Here is a 20,013-nt window from a genome sequence, read left to right as displayed (position 1 = left end):
CCTCTGTAACATCCCCAAACAGTTGAAAGCATCTGCACAGCGGTTGTTAGATTGGTCTCTTCCCTTGGGGTTCTTTTATGTTTCTCTGTGCTACTAGAGGCCCAAATAGTTGTGGCAGCAAAAAAAACAAACAAACCCTACATCCATCTGTGAGAGGCCAGAAGATTACGCTCCATCCTATTGGACAGAGAGCTGCCTACTATGATACTCGTATTTGTGACCAGGTTTTGATTATTGCAACTCGTTATATGTAGAAGTAAAGCCACAGACACTGAGAAAAGCTACAGCTAATACAAAACACAGCAGTTTATTTGCTTAGCAGCACAGCTTGCTGTGAGCATATCACCCTAGTACTCCACTCTCTGCACTGCTTTCCCATTTAATTAAGTCCAGTTCAAGGACTGACTTTAGAATAATGGTGCAAAGATCTCCTGAGAGCTCCTTTCCTGCCATGATCATAACTGTTGTTCAAGGTTACGTTCCACTGGAACTACGAAACTGTCAACCAGCAGAGGAAAGGTTCACAAGTGTGGGAGACAGAACATTCAGGTGAGCAGGACTTAGGCTGTACAACTTGCTCCTGCAAGAGTGAGATGAAGACAGAGGTCACGGTTTCCAGAATTAAATGCAAAACACATTTCTTCAATATTCCTTTTTCCCAGTGAATTCTTCATACACACATACATATGTATACGCACCTCTCTTGATAGAGATTTTCTTCTCAAATCTTGGGAACTACTCAGATACTGTAGTGATGGGAGCCGTATACAAACCCAAACAGATGAAAAGCCCACAAGCTGGATGTCCAAACACACAATAAACAACCCTAGAGCTGTCAGCCTATCCCAGCTGAGCGTCTCTGGCTCTCCACTCTGACCATGAAAACTTTGTGTTGGTGTGACAGCGCAGTGTTAATGTGAAAAGTCTGTGTTGGCATGACAGCACAGCATGTTAACAAGGAAAGAAATGTGGTTTCATATGCAAAGTCTTTCTACAATTAAATGTATCAACTTCATTTGTCAATGAAGAAAATAATAATACAAAAACCCAGAACTAGAAATCAGTCTTATATACCCATGAGGCTCTACGCAGATGCAGAGGTTCGTATTAGTGGTTGCTGATTCAGGATTGGGCCCTTTGGCTGCACCACCCCAGGGGGCGCATCAAGAAGCATTTTGCCTTGGGGAGGCAGTTCCTCCCAGAGCATCTTGGCACTTAAAAGATGCGTACCTGCCTATGTACCACTTTTGGGGATTCAACTTACCTCTCCTCCCTCTATCTTATGCAGCCAGCCAGATCTACTGACCCCATAGTGAGTAGCAGGTCCAGAAAAATGGCCCCATGTCCTCTCTGCTCATCAACTTTGGTGGCCTTTGCATAGATGGTGCAAGGTGTAGGAAGGCTTTTTGCACCCTCCCTTCACTGAGTAAGGTCCAGGCAGAATTCGACTCTGAGCGGATAACATGTCGTAGTGCCATCTAGGATTGCACCCAATTTGACAATATTTGTGGAGATTCCTGTAAATAAATGTGTGTAGATGTTGCTATGACCTTGCAACTTGGGCTGAAGGTTGGGCTCTGAAGCCCTCCCCCCAACCACCCCACCATGCCCCAGGCTTGAGAGCTTCAGTCCCAGTCTGAGCTGCAATGTCTACATAGGTATTTTTAGCACGTTAGCCCAAGCCCCGCTACCACAAGTCCGTCAACCCCAGCTGGTAGGCTTGCTCCTAGAAGCACTGTAGACATACCCTTAAAGCTTCAGTTGGGTGGGTGGGATGTTGGCAGCCTTCATGCAGAAAATAATACTTAGGACAGCTTCTCTTGTGAATTGAAATACAGGTTTGTGAGCCAGGAAGCTAATATGTTGAAATTTCTGAAACCTTTTCCATTTGTAGGAATGTGAGTGGGGAGACTAATGTGAGAGGGGAGGCTCAGGCTTATGGAAAGCTACTGTAAATAAAAATTCATGCTATATTGATATGATCTCTTGTGCTGCCAACAAGGCTGCATGCTTGGCCTGCCGAGTCCTGAGTAGTGCCTGCTCGTGCTCTGGGCCAGGTTCTCCTCTGACGTCCATTTACAGCTGTGAAAAGTGGATATAACATGTTACCAAGTCAGAATGACATTTCATACCCACTTTGTGTGGGTGTGAATGATTGCACAAGGTACACGGCAGTGGAGAATCAGGCCTTCCTTTTTTTTGTTTTGTTTGTTAACTTCAATTAACCAATGCCAAACCTTGGATCTGAACACTCTTGTAATATTTGAATTTGAAATCTGGCTCTGAATATCTTGCTTTGGGTTCTAGGCTGATTAATGCTGATTTATTTTTATATTATTTTGCAAATTGTTTGTCACCTTTATGAATAAATAAGTTATAGCTTGTTTCCATCCTTCTTCCTTCTGATGCTTGTAAATGTACTTAGCACAAGAAAGCATTTGCTGGGCTTGAGAAAGAGAAGATGCATACCTCTTTGGGCCAGTAAATGCCTTGAGCAGTTTCAGGCATTCTTCCATCTATGCCCTTTTTCTTATATTTATTTTTGACTCAACAATTTCCCTCTGTTCAATATACAGTTAGGAAAAGAAGATGGCTTAAGGATGGAATCTCTGAGTTCCATCATAGTTACCCTACTCAAAAGTTTTGTCAGTGTATGGAACAAAATGATGGAAGCTACATAACGGTCTACAAAATCTTATGTACTCTAGACTAATGCTACTCAAAGTGGTGGTCCGCGGACCAGTGCCGGTCCGCAAGGCATCGGCTGCCGGTCTGCGCACACATTGGGAAAAAAAATTGCCAGTCCCCCATATCAGATAGCTTGAGAAGCACTGCTCTAGACTATATGATGAGATACTTACTTGACCTTTTTCCTTAATGTTTCAGAATGTTTCCTCAGCCCTGGCTCTGGAACCAGGCCAGCCTCCTGGTAATGGGCAAGATATAAAAAAGAAAAAACAGGAAAAGAAGAGTACAGAAAGATCTGGTGGTCAAGACGCCTTGAATCTTCTACCTGCAGCTGCTGCTGCTGCACCACTGCCTGATAATGTCTCACCATTAACTACAAGGGCTACGAGGTAGGAAATGGACTTTCTTTCTTCATATGGTCAATATTCAGAATGTAACATTAAGCTCTGTTATTTGAGAGATTGGTTGTGTGTCGTTGCCAGACTTTGTTAGTGGGCAATCAATATTTAAAATCTGTCTTACTCATGGACAATGAGATGGTCTGCAAAATAGCACATCAAAAAGCAAAGGATATTAATATTAACTAAAATTATCTTTCTTTTTTAAATACATCATTGTAAATTAGTACTCTCTAGCTACCATAATAACTGTTCATCTAAATCTCCTTTGTTCATGCTAATAAAACCTTTCCTGGGGCACAAAAATACTGAGCAATGTCTTTTAGGTGCTAAAATATGGCTAAGTACAGTGGTTAGTATGTGTATAATAGAGGTTTTAGAAAGGCCATAATTTAGGGATAGATTCTGCCACCCTTACTCACATTGAGTAGTACTTTACTCTCTGAATAATCACAGTGGAGTCAATGGATTTCTCAAGGAGTTAAGTACTATGTGGTATGATTAAGGATGGCAGAGGGTAACAGAACCTGGACTTCATTAAATAACACAGGGAGACTGCTTTCCCCTGAGACACTGATACCATCTAAGGAGAATTTGAATTCTACTTTTCTGATGTAAGTAACGTTTTCAGCTGTTACAATGGGAAGACTGTTTAATGCCAGCGTGATTTCAACAGGGTTGCATTCTTTCCAAATCATAAGCATGACTCAGGATGCAAATGATATCTACCATTCACAAGGAGTGGCAGGAATTATTTACTGGTGTGTGGGTAGGATTTTTCAATTGTATTTACACGGACACTTCTTCAATAAGATAAAGTAGCCACCATTTGAGTGCATTCTTCTTGAGCAGTAATTAAATCCTATAATATGCACATAGACTTTCCTCTTTCCCCACCAACAATAGCTTCCTTCTCTCTCTCTCTCTCTCTCTCAGCAGCTTTTTTACATTTTTAACGTTTTAACCAAAATTATGTTTAAAAAGGTGGTGGGTGAGAAGACACAACAAAACACTGGAAACAATGATTATCATTAAACATTAGAGATAAAAATAATTATTTTCATACTTATACATTTACGTTATATTTTCATTCTTTTCACAGTCGTATAGTGTTATAAATGTAACCACTTCCAATCTCTACCAAACATGCAACATGTTTTTTGACAGAACAAAATTTGGCTGTCTGAACTGTGAAAGATTTAGAGAGACGCTGCTCTGCACGTCCTCTGCAACATACATCGTGGATGGTCAGGTGGAGCAATCAATTTATTTCAGTTTATATACATATGGGGCTGCCCTGCCCTACTCGGAGCCCCCTGGCTATTACTATAATTTATTATTACTATTTATTTGTATTCTTGTAGCACCTAGGAGCCCCCAGTCATGGACCAAGACTCCACTGTACTAGATCCTGTATAAACACAGAACAAAAAAGAGCTTACAATCTAAGTATAAAGCAAAAGATAACGGGTGGACACTGACAGACCATAGCAGAATCAGTATATATGTGGGAGCTGCAAGTCAGCTGATCTCACCCAGAATAGGGTGGTTTTGTAGTGTATTAGTATACTCGTTCTGGGAGCTATTATCTCTGTTTCCAGAGCCTATCAGAACTTGGCCCTTTGTGTTCTTTGTTATAATACCAAGGCAAATGATTCAATTTAATTTTAAGAAGTCTTGCAGAAATAATCAAAACTGGCAAAAATTCTTCTTAATGTAATCAGTATATCTTATAACATATAATTACGTTAGTAAGGTGACTGTGAATTGGAGTTACTATACAAAAGTCAGGTAGTAGCAAATATGTTTTAACAGGAACCCCCTTACGAACACAAATTTCTCAAAACTGGTTCCTGACTCATCAAGAGCCAAATAAAATAATCCAACACTGTAATAACAATACTGTCTCAAACTATCCAAGATATTTATGGGTTTCAGAGGAACAGCCGTGTTAGTCTGTATTCGCAAAAAGAAAAGGAGTACTTGTGGCACCTTAGAGACTAACCAATTTATTTGAGCATGAGCTTTCGTGAGCTACAGCTCACTTCATCAGATGTTTACCGTGGAAACTGCAGCAGACTTTATATACACACAGAAATCATGAAACAATACCTCCTCCCACCCCACTGTCCTGCTGGTAATAGCTTATCTAAAGTGATCAACAGGTGGGCCATTTCCAGCACAAATCCAGGTTTTCTCACCCTCCACCCCCCCCCACAAATTCACTCTCCTGCTGGTGCTAGCCCATCCATGGATTTCTGTGTGTATATAAAGTCTGCTGCAGTTTCCACGGTAAACATCTGATGAAGTGAGCTGTAGCTCACGAAAGCTCATGCTCAAATAAATTGGTTAGTCTCTAAGGTGCCACAAGTACTCCTTTTCTTTCCAAGATATTTAGTTTATCTCTTTCTTCTTTTAAGTGATGATACAAATTGGGAATGAGCACACAACGAATCTCTATTGTCATGCGGCAGGCTGGATGTAAGCTCCCACAAGCACAGACATTAAGGCTTTGTCTACACTGGCAAGTGAAAGACAAAACTTTTGTCATTCAGAGGTGTTAAAAAACTACCACCCTGAAAGACAAAAGTTGTGTGGATGAAAAGCGCGGGTGGGAACAGCACTTTGTGGGCAGGAGCGCTCTCCTGCTGACAATGCTAACACCGCTCTTTGGGGTGGAAGGTTTTTTGTCAGCGGGAGAGCTGTCTCCCTCCAACAAACAGCAGGCCTTTTAGTGGCACTGCCGTAGCAGCACAGCTGTGTCACTAAAAGGTGCATAGTGTAGACATAGCCTGAGGCTATCACTGATGGCTTCCAAAGATGGTAGCCAAGGGAACCAGCTTTATAGCAAAAAGGTTTACCCAAAGGAGGTCAGTTTTAAAATCTGTTTGGCTGCTGTCTTGTGCCTGCTGTTGTGTTGAAGGCTTTAGAATTCCACTGATTATCAGGATTCAATGCATACAATATTTTACAGAAAAAGAATCACATGACCATAACTATATAAGTTATTCAAAGCACTCATGTGAGGGAGTTAAGAATGAGAGAGTCTGTGACAAAACTCCACAACACACTCTATATCTGCCCCAGAGTATCATTTATTTAGCAAAATTGGCAAGCCCCATGAAAAAACATCAACAGTCAAAACTGGTTTTAATAAGAAAGTTTCCATCAAAAATTTGTTGTATAAATAAATAGACATAGTTCCTGTGGGACAAATTCCCAGTTTTGTTCTTGCTAACAAAGTTAAGTTGATGAAGTATTGCACTTTCTAACGATATATGAATGAATCTCTGCCATGTGGAATCACTTTAATATCATTGACCAGGTCTGTACATGAAAACATGTTCTTTCTTGGATTAGTTCCTAATATCACACAAAGTGTCTGTCTATATGCATCTTCAAAATCAGTGAGGCCCCATATGTGTCATTTACATTAGTTTGGCAAAATTAATCCAAGTTGTGATGTAAACTTGAGGCGGAGGAGAATTTCAAAGGCACATGTTTCTCCTCTCTGTTTATTATTGTGGTTAACACATACCACATGCAGCTACACAGATTCTTTCCCTAGTGTATACAGTGTCTTAGCCAGTCTATGCTTGAGTAATCATTATACAGTACACTTGCTTGGGATAACTAATGAAAATTTAAATTTCTTAAAAATTATTTTAAACGTGTTGTAAGTTACCATTTGATGTATTATGTGGGCACTTCCTGCCTTGTCTCTTTAATTTCCTGTTTCTAAAATTCAGTGTATTTTAGGGTCAGAGAGGGAAAGAAATTGGGTAGGATGGGGATTAATGATGGCTGGCACTATGTTTGAGATAGCATGGTAGCTAGCACATTTTTAAAGCCTATGGGTATTATAAACTGGTGAAATGAGGGGTATATATTTGAAACTGCATTTCCACGCACACATCCTTTTTATTAGTGGTGCTCATTACAATTGAGGAGAACTGTTTGTACCCACATCTATAACATAATTAACTTCCAAGATCTTTAGTGTGTAGTAGTTCCTCCTTGCTCTCTCTGCTGCTTCATTCCCAGCTCCAAAGCATTATTGCGAAATTTATTTTCTCTTTTCAGTTATCAAAAAGCACCTTTTGATATTGATACAGTTACAGCCTTTATACATGGTTAAGAAAAACACATACAAAACCCTACTACAATATCTATCTGTGGGCCCTTTCAACCCGTTACCAATTATGTAACAAAATTAGAAGGTTAGTGGAAGGATGGTATTGTAATTAAAACATGGGACTGAGAAATATGTGTTCTAGTCCCTGATCAAGGCTTGTCTGCACGGTACAGCAATGCACACTGTGGGGGTGTGGTTTCTAACGTTCACTGATGAGTTGTACATTAATTGGTCCATGCAGACTGAGCTGGTGTGCACTAAAGTTTCCCTAGTGCGCTTTAACATAGTGCTGTTTGAAACCGTCCTACTTTAATGCACACCATTAGGGTCCACATGTTAGCTTTAGAAATCACATACCCATAGTGCACTTTACTCCACAATGTCGACAAGCCCCCAAATGGGTCAGCCTGGGCAAGGCACTGAACCTCTCTGCGCATCATTTTCTGCATCTGTAAAATGGGGATGGTAATACTTTATTAAGATGTGTGCTGAAGGCTTAAAACGCTGATATTTGTAAAGGAGTTTGACATCCTCAAATGAGTCCTTAACGTGGAAAATGTTCTAAAGAGCAACAGCTGATATATCAGAAAGTTTAAATCTCTGCATAGTTCAGCAGTGAGCTGTAGGCTAACATTATTGTTGCATTCTTAAGGAAGATAGCTGGAAGCAATGCAAAAAGTTCAAGCACAGTAAATCATCAGGACTCCATCCAAGAGTTCAGAGGAAATAAATGGATTTTCAAAACAATTTTCATGACATTTCCCCCCAATTTTTTTAAAATTTGAAACTTAATCAAAATTTTGAAGCTTGATATATTTGACCAGCCTTTAGATTTATAAAAAAAAAATGAAGGGGGAGGGAATTTGCAAATATAATTTCAAATTGGGGGGGGGGGGGCTTGGTTTGTTTAAATTTGAAAATTTTCAACCAGCTCTTGTCAAAATGATTTCCAGATATTCTTTAAACTACATTCAGTATGGGCCACATCAATTCCCTGTCCTCCCAGTTTTTGTCATGGAGAGGATGAATTGAGAGAGTAAACCTGCTCAAATGGCCATAAATCTGTTTTTGCTCAGTCTCTGGCGGCTGAATGCCACTTGTCCCTCAAATATAAATCTATTTGAGGGAGGAAACTGAGTTTATCTGCATAGCAACATTTCCTTCTACTTATCAAAGCCCATGGGGGCCCCCTCTACATGAATTCCACAGAGTTAGAGCTCCTTGGGGTTGGGAGCTGTATCTAGGCAGGAAGGTGTGTGCAGAAATGTTCTCAGCAGTATCATCTCCCAGCAGACCTCAAGAGGAATGTTGTCCTTGCAATTCCTGCAAGTTTTCATTCTTCTGCTGCAAACTTCCTCAAAGTATTTTTTTATTCCAGCCATTCAGATGTGAAAAGCCACTGCAGCCAGCCTTCAGATAGGTCTTTGCCACTGTGTGGGGACAGAGGAGACCTAGGAAGTTTTTCACAGGGCCTGTACCTTATGGGTTTTTTGAGAGACCCACAGATCTCAGGACCTCTTAGGGGTGGAGTTTTGTCCTTCTGTTGCCTGCCGAACCCTACCCACAAGAGGAGACAATGTGTAGGGAACAAGGCTATCACATTTCCTGCTTAACTATGACCTTCCTGTGGCTTTTGATGGGTTAATGATTGATCTGGCCTACTATAATTTTGGTGAGGTTTCTCATGAATATCGAGAAATCCAGTTCACGTGCTGTAAAGCATATGGGCTAAATTCTGCTCTCCGTTTTTTGCATTGACTTCAGTGGAGTTGCTCTGGTGATAACAAGACCAGAATTTGATCCTGTCAGTGTACTAATTTCAAAGGTTATCAGGAAGAATGTGATAATATTTTGAAAATGTTCTATACAAAGTTGATAGACTCTTGTTATCTTGAGATAAATAACAGCAAATATATTTGTAAAAACCCATGTAGTGAGTGTTTCTCTTTTTCCTGCTCCAGTTCTGGCAGAGAGAGCTGGTCAGTAGTATCTGATTTCAAGAAAGGGGAACCCCAGCAAGGAGTTGGGCCCAATAATCTTCTTTTTGCTGGTCTGGATATTAATGAAGATGCAAGTTCTCAGATCCCAGCTATAAGCAGGTATAGAAATGCTAAGTGTGCATCAAAAATAACACAACTGCTTTAGCTGACATGTGGTGTGAGTATGAGATACCTTACATTAATATCCGCAGTTCTTGTGCGTGGGCTTTCCAAACAATAAGTTCATTGAAGAAGCAAAGGATTACAAACAAATTGCTTTGGTTTAAAACTACAATTTGATACACTTGACTGGTTTTAATTATAATTTAGAACCCACAATGCCAAGAAGTACTAAAATTTCATATTCTCCTTCCTCTATCATCCAAAGGCAGTTTATTTAATGGTAAACATACCCCTTTTTTGGTAGCTTTTCATGGTCTGAAATGCAAAGCACCCCCAAATGCTTTGTAGTAGTTGGTTGAGACAACTTGACATTTTGGTATGGAAAATTTTGATTTTTTTTTTTTTAAACTAGTGGGATGAAAATTTAGGAAAGAATAATTCTTGTTTCAGAAGACATCCTGGATGGTGGAGGGTAATTTGGGCAATAGAGTTTTCAGTAGCCCCCACTCTTTAAATTGCTGGCATATAGCCAGTTATGTTTTGTTTAAACTATTACATCCTGGCAAAATTAAAACAATGACAATAAAAGGAAGAAACCTGATGTTCACAAATATTTCAGATTCCAGTTTATTTTAAACTCTCATTCTTTCATACTACTTTAGCCGCATCTCTTCCATGCATGTAGATAGACCTAAACAGAAAAGCTGTATAACAATCTGTAAAGTGTTTTAATACTCATTGTGCATGGCCTGCATTCTCCTGTTAGAATATCAGTGTGTAAAATATGGAAAAATCAATTTTTACTGGAGGGGCACTTAACTTCAGTATGCAAAGAAAGCTTCCGATTTTAGATTCTCTTTCCCTTTTATAGTACTAAATATCCTCTTTAACAGCAATTATTCATTCCCCACCATTCATCTCTTCAGATGCAGTAGGACTGTTGGGGAGTTCTTAGCCAATCCCAAACTTTGCCTTGGCCTTGATGTGACTAACACATAGCTAGATCATTTCCCCCAGTACATACACAGCGGGGACTCTGCTCACACCTCCATTGTACCAGCCTCCCAGGGAACTGTATGGAGAAAGTGGGCAGGAGATCTGTATGGGGAAAGTGGGCAGGGTGGGCTGTTGGTAGGGATGTGGGTGGGGGTCAGGGAGCACATCATACCCCTGTAGGCCCTGTAAAGTTTGACCAGGAACGGTAATACAGATCAAGAGCCTCTCTTTAAGAAAATCTCAGTAGCAGCCATGGCCAAGGGAAGCCTTAGTATATGCTCCTTTGGAGCCTGCTGTCAGGAGGGCACCAGAGCCCCAGAGCAAGTGCTGAGGCAGAAGGCTTCTGCATGGATTATCTTAGCCTTAGGCCAGTCCTCAATGATCCATATAAATCCTGTGGGATCCAAGGTTTGGAGATCAGCCCTGTGCTATAAAGAGCTAAGCATCAGTAGGAGGTTTCAAGTTGCCATGCATCCTGTCACATTCAGTTATTCAGTGCCACATTTTCTGTGGCTCTTAGGCTGTCTCCCACACAGAGACCGGGGACCACTTGCTGTGACAGAGAATTCAACCAGGCTAGATTACAGCATCATGAATATGTTGTTAACTAACAAAAAATAATTTATAAAGTAAACTAAGTTATCCTGAAGCCATCCTTAATCACCACTTACATCCTTAATTTACATCCTTAATCACCATTAGAATGCTGTAGGTGGTAAAACAAGTTTTGTAACTTGGCTGGAGTCAGAACTACACAGCTAATAGTTTGGGCATTGTCTCTTAACAACCCTGAAGTGTTTACCAAGGGATGTCTTCTCTTGAGCCTTTGGTTCACCTTCCTTCTTGTTTCCCCATCATCCCTGTTGATTTAACCCCCACATGTTATACAGGTTTCAGAGTAACAGCCGTGTTAGTCTGTATTTGCAAAAAGAAAAGGAGTACTTGTGGCACCTTAGAGACTAACCAATTTATTTGAGCATAAGCTTTCGTGAGCTACAGCTCACTTCATCGGATGCATACTGTGGAAAGTACAAAAGACGTTTTTATACAGACAAACCATGAAAAAATGGGTGATTATCACTACAAAAGGTTTTCTCTCCCCCCACCCCACTCTCCTGCCGGTATGTTACCAGCAGGAGAGTGGGGTGGGAGGAGAAAAAACCTTTTGTAGTGATAATCACTCATTTTTTCATGGTTTGTGTGTATAAAAACGTCTTCTGTACTTTCCACAGTATGCATCCGATGAAGTGAGCTGTAGCTCACGAAAGCTTATGCTCAAATAAATTGGTTAGTCTCTAAGGTGCCACAAGTACTCCTTTTCTTTTTACATGTTATACAGTAAACATTTCAATATTTAACCCAATACAATTATACAGTAAATATCTCAACAACCAGGTCAACATACAGTGTTTAATAAATTACAAAGCAGTCTATTTCTGTCACAGTATGTTCTAAAAGGTGTAGCAGGCTGCATACTTATAACTTTTGTAGTGACAGGGCTCTTTAAATGTTCGACTACAAGCAAGCTATATTTCTCTGCACTTCTTCTGTCTTATGCAAAATAACTTTAAATAATTTTAGCCAAATAAGAATTAAGAATATTATTATTATTTGAGATGATAATTTTAGGGTAATGTTTGTATGTTTGAAACTTTAGGCCCAAACCTGCAAAGACTCAAGCATATGCTTAACTTGAAGCATTTGAATAATCCCCATTGAGCACATTTTAATGGAATGGGATTCTCACATGCTTAAAGTTAAACATGCGCATAGATCTTTGCAGGATTACAGCTTGATATATTTTTCACTGAATGCAAAACTAATTTTAGCAAAATTCCTTTGCATGCTTTAAGCTATACTGAAGCAATGAAGACCTACTTTATGTTCTTTTACACTTCCTCATTTGCATGTACCTGTGTTTCTCATTTTAAATATTACCCATTTGGTATGAATTGTCCTTTAAGGATACCAAGCAAAAACAGATTATGTACAAAGAAAGACCAAGAACCCCAGTAGAGGATGTACATTTATTTTACATTTGTAAAGGACTTTCAGAGGGATAGCATCTTTTAATCATGCCACATTACTGAAATAATGGAAATATATATATTCCCTCCTTGTAATTACTGATGAATAATATTTTTTCACAGATGTTGGATTATAGCTAGGAAATATGTTTTTTAACTCCTCTATTGCAGCCCAGAATAAAAATTTAAGACAAACTGGCATATGGTAGAAGAGGACGAAGAATAAGAACTAGTCACCTATGTTGTCAGTACAACATATGCTATCATTGTCAGTTGATTCTGTGCAGGATACACTTAAGGTTTAAAACTTATATACAAATCATACTTGTCTTTAGTGTGACCATATTGCAAGTGCGAAAAAGCGGAACCAGGGGGGAGTCAGGGAAAACAGGTTGCCTATATAAGACAAAGCCCCTAATATCAGGGCATCTGGTCACCCTACTTGTCTTACTGGCATGAATAAGATAGGCAAGATTTTACCTTTAAATCAAACACCAAGGCCATAAAGGGATATTTGTGTGCTATAATTCATACAGTGTTAAACAGTCTGGCGTGCAGATTTTCAAGAAAAAAAATCTGCTCTGGTGAGTGAGTCTGCTAATTTAGCTCTTGAAAATAGCTACCCACATGGCATTAGACAGATCAAGAACTCACAGATCCATATTCAAGAAAATGAAACAACTCCACACCAGTTTACAGATGTTTGACCTTACACAATGTGGAATCTGCAAATATAGTCTGTTGTGATGTCACATGCATTTGTCAGGTCTCCAAGATACTCCAGTCAGCAGCAGGACTCTATTAGAATTTATGCCCTTGTCACTTTTTCTTTATCTGAATCTGAGTTCTTCATTTCTGATTCCCCACCATTAATCTTTTTAACTATTGAGCTGTTGGATAATTCAGTTCATAATCTGGGGTTAATGTGTTGGCAACACTATCAAAAAAACTGGAGGTTTTTCACCTTCCTCTGTAGCATGGGGCACGGGTCACTTGCTGGAGGATTCTCTGCTCCTTGAGGTCTTCAAACTACAATTTGAGGACTTCAATAGCACAGATATAGGTGTGAGGTCTTTTTTAGGAGTGGTGGGTGAAATTCTGTGGCCTGCATTGTGCAGGAGGTCAGACTAGATGATCATAATGGTCCCTTCTGACCTAAATATCTATGAATCTATGAAAATGACATCTATCATTACATAAGTGCCTGTAAGTACCATCATTTCCCACATCTCCCAGTTCTCAGTCTCATGGTGGTGAATTTTTGCGACCTCTGAGCTACGTAGCTAGGCTAACCTAAGTTTTAGGTGAAGACCAGGTCTTAGGCATGTAACAACTTCCACCAAATAATTTCTTTAAGAAAGAGGTGAACTGCTAAAGGAACAAAAAGCTAAAATGAAAATTGACTTAATCCCAGATATGTGGTGGTTGCCCCACCTCCCCTAGCCAGGCAGTGGGATGCATTTAGCACAGAAAGAAACTTTTATGATTGGAAACTATTTCCTTCCTTAGTGAAATCCCACTGGCACATTCTGGTTTGTTGAGGGTATCCTTTTGTGACATCACTGATACCAGATATCTCATTGCCATTTATGTTGCCATAAAAGTCACTGAATGATACATTCCAAGGTATTTTAGAGCGCTGAAAAGTGCCAGGAATGTGTCACAGTGGAGAAAATAATTTTTAAAGCCCCTTAATGTTATCAATTCAGTTTGTAAATTAGTACTGATTGATTGATTCCCTGCAGCTTGCTTAATAGAATTAAGCACACATTTCTGGTCTTGACTGAGATTTTACTTTTGACTTGTAGTTCATCTTTAAGACATGCAAATTCAGGGGGCTGGCCATTTAAAGTTGGTGTGCCTTGAAAAGAAACTAGTCTTATAAAAAACAAATCTTGGGGGATATGGGGAAACTATTTTGTAGTGTTTAGGAATAGGGTAGTATCTTGGAACTTGCTTATGGGGAAGTCATTTGGACTACAGGACAGTTTCACAGTACAAAGAGAGATTTTTACTACAACTGCTGTAGCAGTTTGCACCTTGTAGTGCATTACAACAATCTGAGGTTTTCATTCTACTTCACTAGTCACCTGCAGTAGACTAAATATAGACCTACTACAAGCGAGGCAATAGTGAGTTCTAATCATTTTGGCACTGACTCAGTGTGTGACTCTGAATAAGTCTCTTCCCCTCTCTGCCTGGGTTATTCCATGTGTACAGTGGAGATGATCATACTCACCTACATCACAGGTGTTGCAAGGATTATTTAGTTAGGGTCCAGTTAGAGTTGCCACTTCTGAAGTACAAAAAATGAGGACAACCCGATGATCCTGAGTTTATGAAACTGAAATGTTTGCAATGTGTACTGAGCACTCTTCCAGATTTCCCAGACAGCTAACTCAAAAAAGGGATGATCCTGGGAAAACCTGGACAGTGGCAACCTTAACTCTAATCCAAGCTGATCCCTGCAGAGGCAGCCAGGCCTTAAAGTTTGTCTAGTGCTTTGAGTGTGTAAAGCACAGTATACCATTTCTAAATATTATAAACTGAGTTTTACTACCTCTGAATTCATTATGAGCATGTTTCTGGCAGATATAAACAGTTGGTATTTTCCCAAGCCACACCAAATCTTCCCACCAGCACATAGGTTTCCAATCTTTCCCAGCACCCTAAAATTTATGGTATATTGTTAGTGCTTTTAAGTAGGGCTGTCAAGTGATTAAAAAAATTAATCATGCTTAATCATTCAATTAAAAAAATTAATTGCGATTAATCTCAATGTTAAACAATAATAGAATACCATTTATTTAAATATTTTTGGATGTGTTCTACATTTTAAAATATATTGATTTAAATACAAAACAGAATACAAAGTATACAGTGCTCACTTTATATTTTTGATTACAAGTATTTGCACTGTAAAAAAAACAAAAGAATTGTCTTTTTCAGTTTACATAATACAAGTACTGTAGTGCAATCTCTTTATCATGAAAGTTGAACTTACAAATGTAGAATTACGTACAAAACAATAACTGCATTCAAAAATAAAACAATGTAAAACTTTAGAGCCTACAAATCCACTGAGTCATATTTCTTGTTCAGCCGATCGTTCCGACAGACAAGTTTGTTTACATTTGCAAGAGATAATGCTGCCCGCTTCTTGTTCAAAATGTCACGTGAAAGTGAGAACAGGTGTTCTCATGGCACTGTTGTAACTGGCGTCATAAGATATTTACATGCCAGATGCGCTAAAGATTCATATGTCCCTTCACGCTTCGACCACCATTCCAGAGGACATGCATCCATGCTGATGACGGGTTCTGCTCGATAACAATCCAAAGCAGTGTGGACCGACTCATGTTCATTTTCATCATCTGAGTTAGATGCCACTAGCAGAAGGCTGATTTTCTTTTTTGGTGGTTCGGGTTCTGTAGTTTCCTCATCGGAGTGTTGCTCTTTTAAGCCTTCTGAAAGCATGCTCCACACCTCATCCCTCTCAGATTTTGGAAGGCACTTCAGATTCTTAAACCTTGGGTCGAGTGCTGTAGCTATCTTTAGAAATCTCACATTAGTACCTTCTTTGCCTTTTGTCAAATCTTCAGTGAAAGTGTTCTTAAAATGAACAATATGTGCTGAGTCATCATCCAAGACTACTATAACATGAAATATATGGCAGAATGCGGATAAAATAGAGCCAGAGACATACAATTGTCCCCCAAGGAGTTCAGTCACAAATTTAATTAACGCATTATTTTTTTAATGAGTGTTATGGGCATGGAAGCATGTCCTCTGGAATGGTGGCCAAAGCATGAAGTGGCATACGAATGTTTAGCATATCTGGCACGTAAATAGCATGCAATGCTGGCTACAAAAGTCCCCTGTGAACACCTGTTCTCACTTTCTGGTGACTTTGTAAATAAGAAGTGGGCAGCATTATCTCCTTTAAATATAAACAAATTTGTTTGTCTTAGAGATTGGCTGAACGAGAAGTAGGACTGAGTGGACTTGTAGGCTCTAAAGTTTTGCATTGTTTTATTTTTGAGTGCAGTTATGTAACAAAAAAAATCTACATTTGTAAGTTGCACTTTCACGATAAAGAGATTGCACTACAGTACTTGTATGAGGTGAATTTAAAAATACTGTTCCTTTTCTTTATCAATTTTACAGATATTTGATTACAAATATTTGTAATCAAAATAATATAAAGTGAGCAGTGTACACTTTGTATTCTGTGTTGTAACTGAAATCAATTTATTTGAAAATGTAGAAAAACATCCAAAATATTTAATAAATTTCAATTGGTAGTCTACTGTTTAACAATGCAATTAAAACGGTGATTAATCATAAGAACGGCCCTACTGGGTCATAGAATCATAGCATAGAACCATAGAATATCAGGGTTGGAAGGGACCTCAGGAGGTCATCTAGTCCAACCCCCTGCTCAAAGTAGGACCAATCCCCAACTAAATCATTCCAGCCAGGGCTTTGTCAAGCCTGACCTTAAAAACTTCTAAGGAAGGAGATTCCACCACCTCACTAGGTAACTCATTCCAGTGTTTCACCACCCTCCTAGTGAAAAAGTTTTTCCTAATATCCAACCTAAACCTTCTCCACTGCAACTTGAGACCATTACTCCTCGTTCTGTCATCTGCTACCACTGAGAACAGTCTAGATCCATCCTCTTTGGAAGCCCCTTCAGGTAGTTGAAAGCACCTATCAAATCCCCCCAAAGGTCCATCTAGCCAATCCAACAGTGGCCAGTGCCAGGTGCCCCCGAGGGAATGAACAGAACAGGTAATGATCAAGTGATCCATCCCCTGTCGCTCATTCCCAGCTTCTGGCAAATAGAGGCTAGGGACGCCGTTCCTGCCCATCCTGGCTAATAGCCATTGATGGACCTATCCTCCATTAATTTATCTAGTTCTTTTTTGAACCCTGTTTTGGTCTTGGCCTTCACAATATCTTCTGGCAAGGAGTTCCACAGGTTGACTGTGCGTTGTGTGAAGAAATACTTCCTTTTATTTGTTTTAAACCTGCTGCCTATTAATTTCATTTGGTGACCCCTAGTTCTTGTGATATGAGAAGTAGTAAACAACATTTCCTTATCTACTTTCTCTATACCAGTCATGATTTTATAGACCTCAATCATATCTCCCCTTAGCCGTCTCTTTTCCAAGCTGAATAGTCCCAGTCTTATTAATCTGTCCTCAAATGGAAGCCATTCCATACCCCAATCATTGTTGTTGCCCTTTTCTGAACCTTTTCCAATTCCAATATATCTTTTTTGAGATGTGGTGACCACATTTGCATAGAGTATTCAATATGTGGGCGTGCCATGGACTTATATAGAGGCAACATGATGTTTTCTGTCCTGTTATCCATCCCTTTCTTAATTATTCCCAGCATGCTGTTCGCTTTTTAAAAAATTTTTAATCGTGATTAATTTTTATGAGTTAATCACGTAAGTTAACTGCGATTAATTGACAGCCCTAATTTTAAGTGAAATGAATATGGAGATAAATCATAGAAAATATCCTATTCCCTCCTACACAGACACTCTCAATCTTATTCTCTTCATTTCTTCTTCCTCAACCTTTCTCTGAGGGGGAAAAATAGCTATTGCAAGCAGTTATTTCTTCTATGTATTGAAAAACAAACAACATATCAAAAAGGCTAGACAAAGTATGTATTATTGCATGGCAATGTGTGGGCGGAAACCTTTAGCCTCGACTAGCCTCATCTGTGCTTAAATGGAGTTTTATGCAGTAACACAGTCATGTCTTGAGGCCAGATTTTGCAAACCCTTATTACCCGGTGCAGCGCTTATTAGTATCACTAGTCGCAGTGAAATCAATAGGACTGTTGTACTCTCAGAAGTAAGCACCACACCCAGAAGTAAGTGTTTTAGTAGATGGGGCCCTTATTGCTTAATTGAATAAGATCAAGAAAAGCACTACAAAATGATGTTGATGATGATCAGGGACATCAGGTCCTTTAACCCTGAACAAACATTTCTAGCTCCACTGGTAGGTCTATGCTAGGAGGAACTGCAAAATTGAGGATTTTTTAAATTTTTTTGGTCCAGTTTTCTCTTATAATTTTTTTCGTGTTTTTCTGTCAGCATTTTGGAGGGAAAAACACATTAGTGTAGGAATTAAATTATTAATACCAAATCTGTGGAGAGGTAAAAACATAAGACAAGTATGACGGATAGTAGACAAGGCTGAGGAAGTATATTTCAGTGCAATGAGTTTTTGGATCACTATAGAGTGTGCCTCTGATATCTTGCCTCTTGAAAGCAGATTGTCAACTTTTCAATGCACGTACTGCATGGCTTTGAAACCTCAGTGGCATGAATTGTTTTTATGTTTTGCTCCACTTTCTTTGCTGACATGAAACGAATAATCATTTCCATTGTTGGCAGCAGCAGTAATGAAGGCATCGGTAGCCACACTGCTGAAGGTTTATCTGATCCAAATTCATGTGCAGTGTCTGCAGAGGTGACGGCACAGCGAAATATCCTGCAAGAACATGGAGGACAAACTGGTTCTGACTTACTGACACAGGCTGCAGAAGCAAAGGGGAGAAGCCTACCTATCTCCATGCCTTTAGCAGAATGTGCCAAAGAATATGTCACAGCAAATCTCACAGACAGCAGTGATGATTTACCAACCCCAAAGAGTATTGTAACGGTGCCTTCCCCAAACACGGTGGATGACAAAGAAATAGGAACAGCAGATGCTATATTTGTGGACAGTGGCCCAGAAAGTGACAATATTGCTGCCTCTTCTACTAAAAAGAGTGAGAATGATCCAGAAAATACAAGCTTAGAATCTAGCCCTTCTGCAGAAGCTATTTTGACACAAGGAGTTACACAAACAAATTCATGTGAATTAGAACCATTATGGCAGAGTGAACAGCTGGATGGCAAGAGGGATTTGCATGCTGTCTCATTACCCCAGGGTAAAGAAGCAGATTACTTTACCACTCAAGAGGCCAAGCAGGGGCCAGGATTTTTGGAAGTGGGTCATAAGGAGCAGACTGTAATACAGCGAGGTGGACAGAAAACAGATGGCACAGAGAGTCTGTTAATGAAAAAGGAAACCTTAATCCTAAATTATCCCACAACAGGAGGCTCAGACAGTGAAAAATATGGAGCAGTTGTGAATGTTCAGAGTTTGAATGATAACCCTGAGCTCAGTGATGTCAACAGTTTATGTAGAAGAGATATAACCACAACTAAAGGGAATGACCCAAACCTACATCTCTCTGAAAACAATTGGAAGCAACTAGCAGCTTGCACTTTAAAGCCAGGTTTGGCTTTTAACCCTTCGGACCTGTTCCTGGTACCAAAGCCAGATGAACCTCCAGGGGAATCTGTGTCTGCAAATGAACCCCAAGATCCAGGTAGAAGTAAAGCACAAAAAACAACTTCTGAAACAGTGGAGCCCAGGTTTGAAAGAGAGCCTCAAAAGGTGAATTTGTTTGTTAGCACTGAACCTTTCAACATGCCTCTGTTGCTTAAGGTAGAGGGAGAGCAAAAACCAGATCTCACATCTGAAAACACCAAAGATCAAGATAGCATTAATGAAACAATAAAAGCTGATATTGTGTCAATAGAAAACATCCTTCTTTCTGGTGTAGAAAATGCTATGAATTCCACCAAG

At 39.5% G+C, this 20,013-nt stretch overlaps 1 protein-coding gene across 1 annotated transcript; it reads left to right on the top strand.

The window, feature by feature from the left end:
* Positions 1–415: 415 nt before the first annotated feature.
* On the top strand, positions 416–20,002 carry LOC140915210 (uncharacterized). Its single transcript, XM_073354783.1, has 5 exons — positions 416–549; positions 1,895–1,898; positions 2,887–3,077; positions 18,774–19,956; positions 19,991–20,002. The coding sequence occupies exons 1-5, from the start codon at positions 416–418 to the stop codon at positions 20,000–20,002; spliced, it is 1,524 nt and encodes a 507-aa protein (XP_073210884.1).
* The last annotated feature ends 11 nt before the right edge of the window (positions 20,003–20,013 follow it).

The sequence above is a fragment of the Lepidochelys kempii genome, chromosome 7 (genome assembly GCF_965140265.1).
Source record: "Lepidochelys kempii isolate rLepKem1 chromosome 7, rLepKem1.hap2, whole genome shotgun sequence".
Classification (NCBI taxonomy): Eukaryota; Metazoa; Chordata; order Testudines; family Cheloniidae; genus Lepidochelys; species Lepidochelys kempii.
The sequence above is the reverse complement of the archived record's forward strand: the minus strand, read 5'-3'. Positions and strand labels throughout refer to the sequence as shown.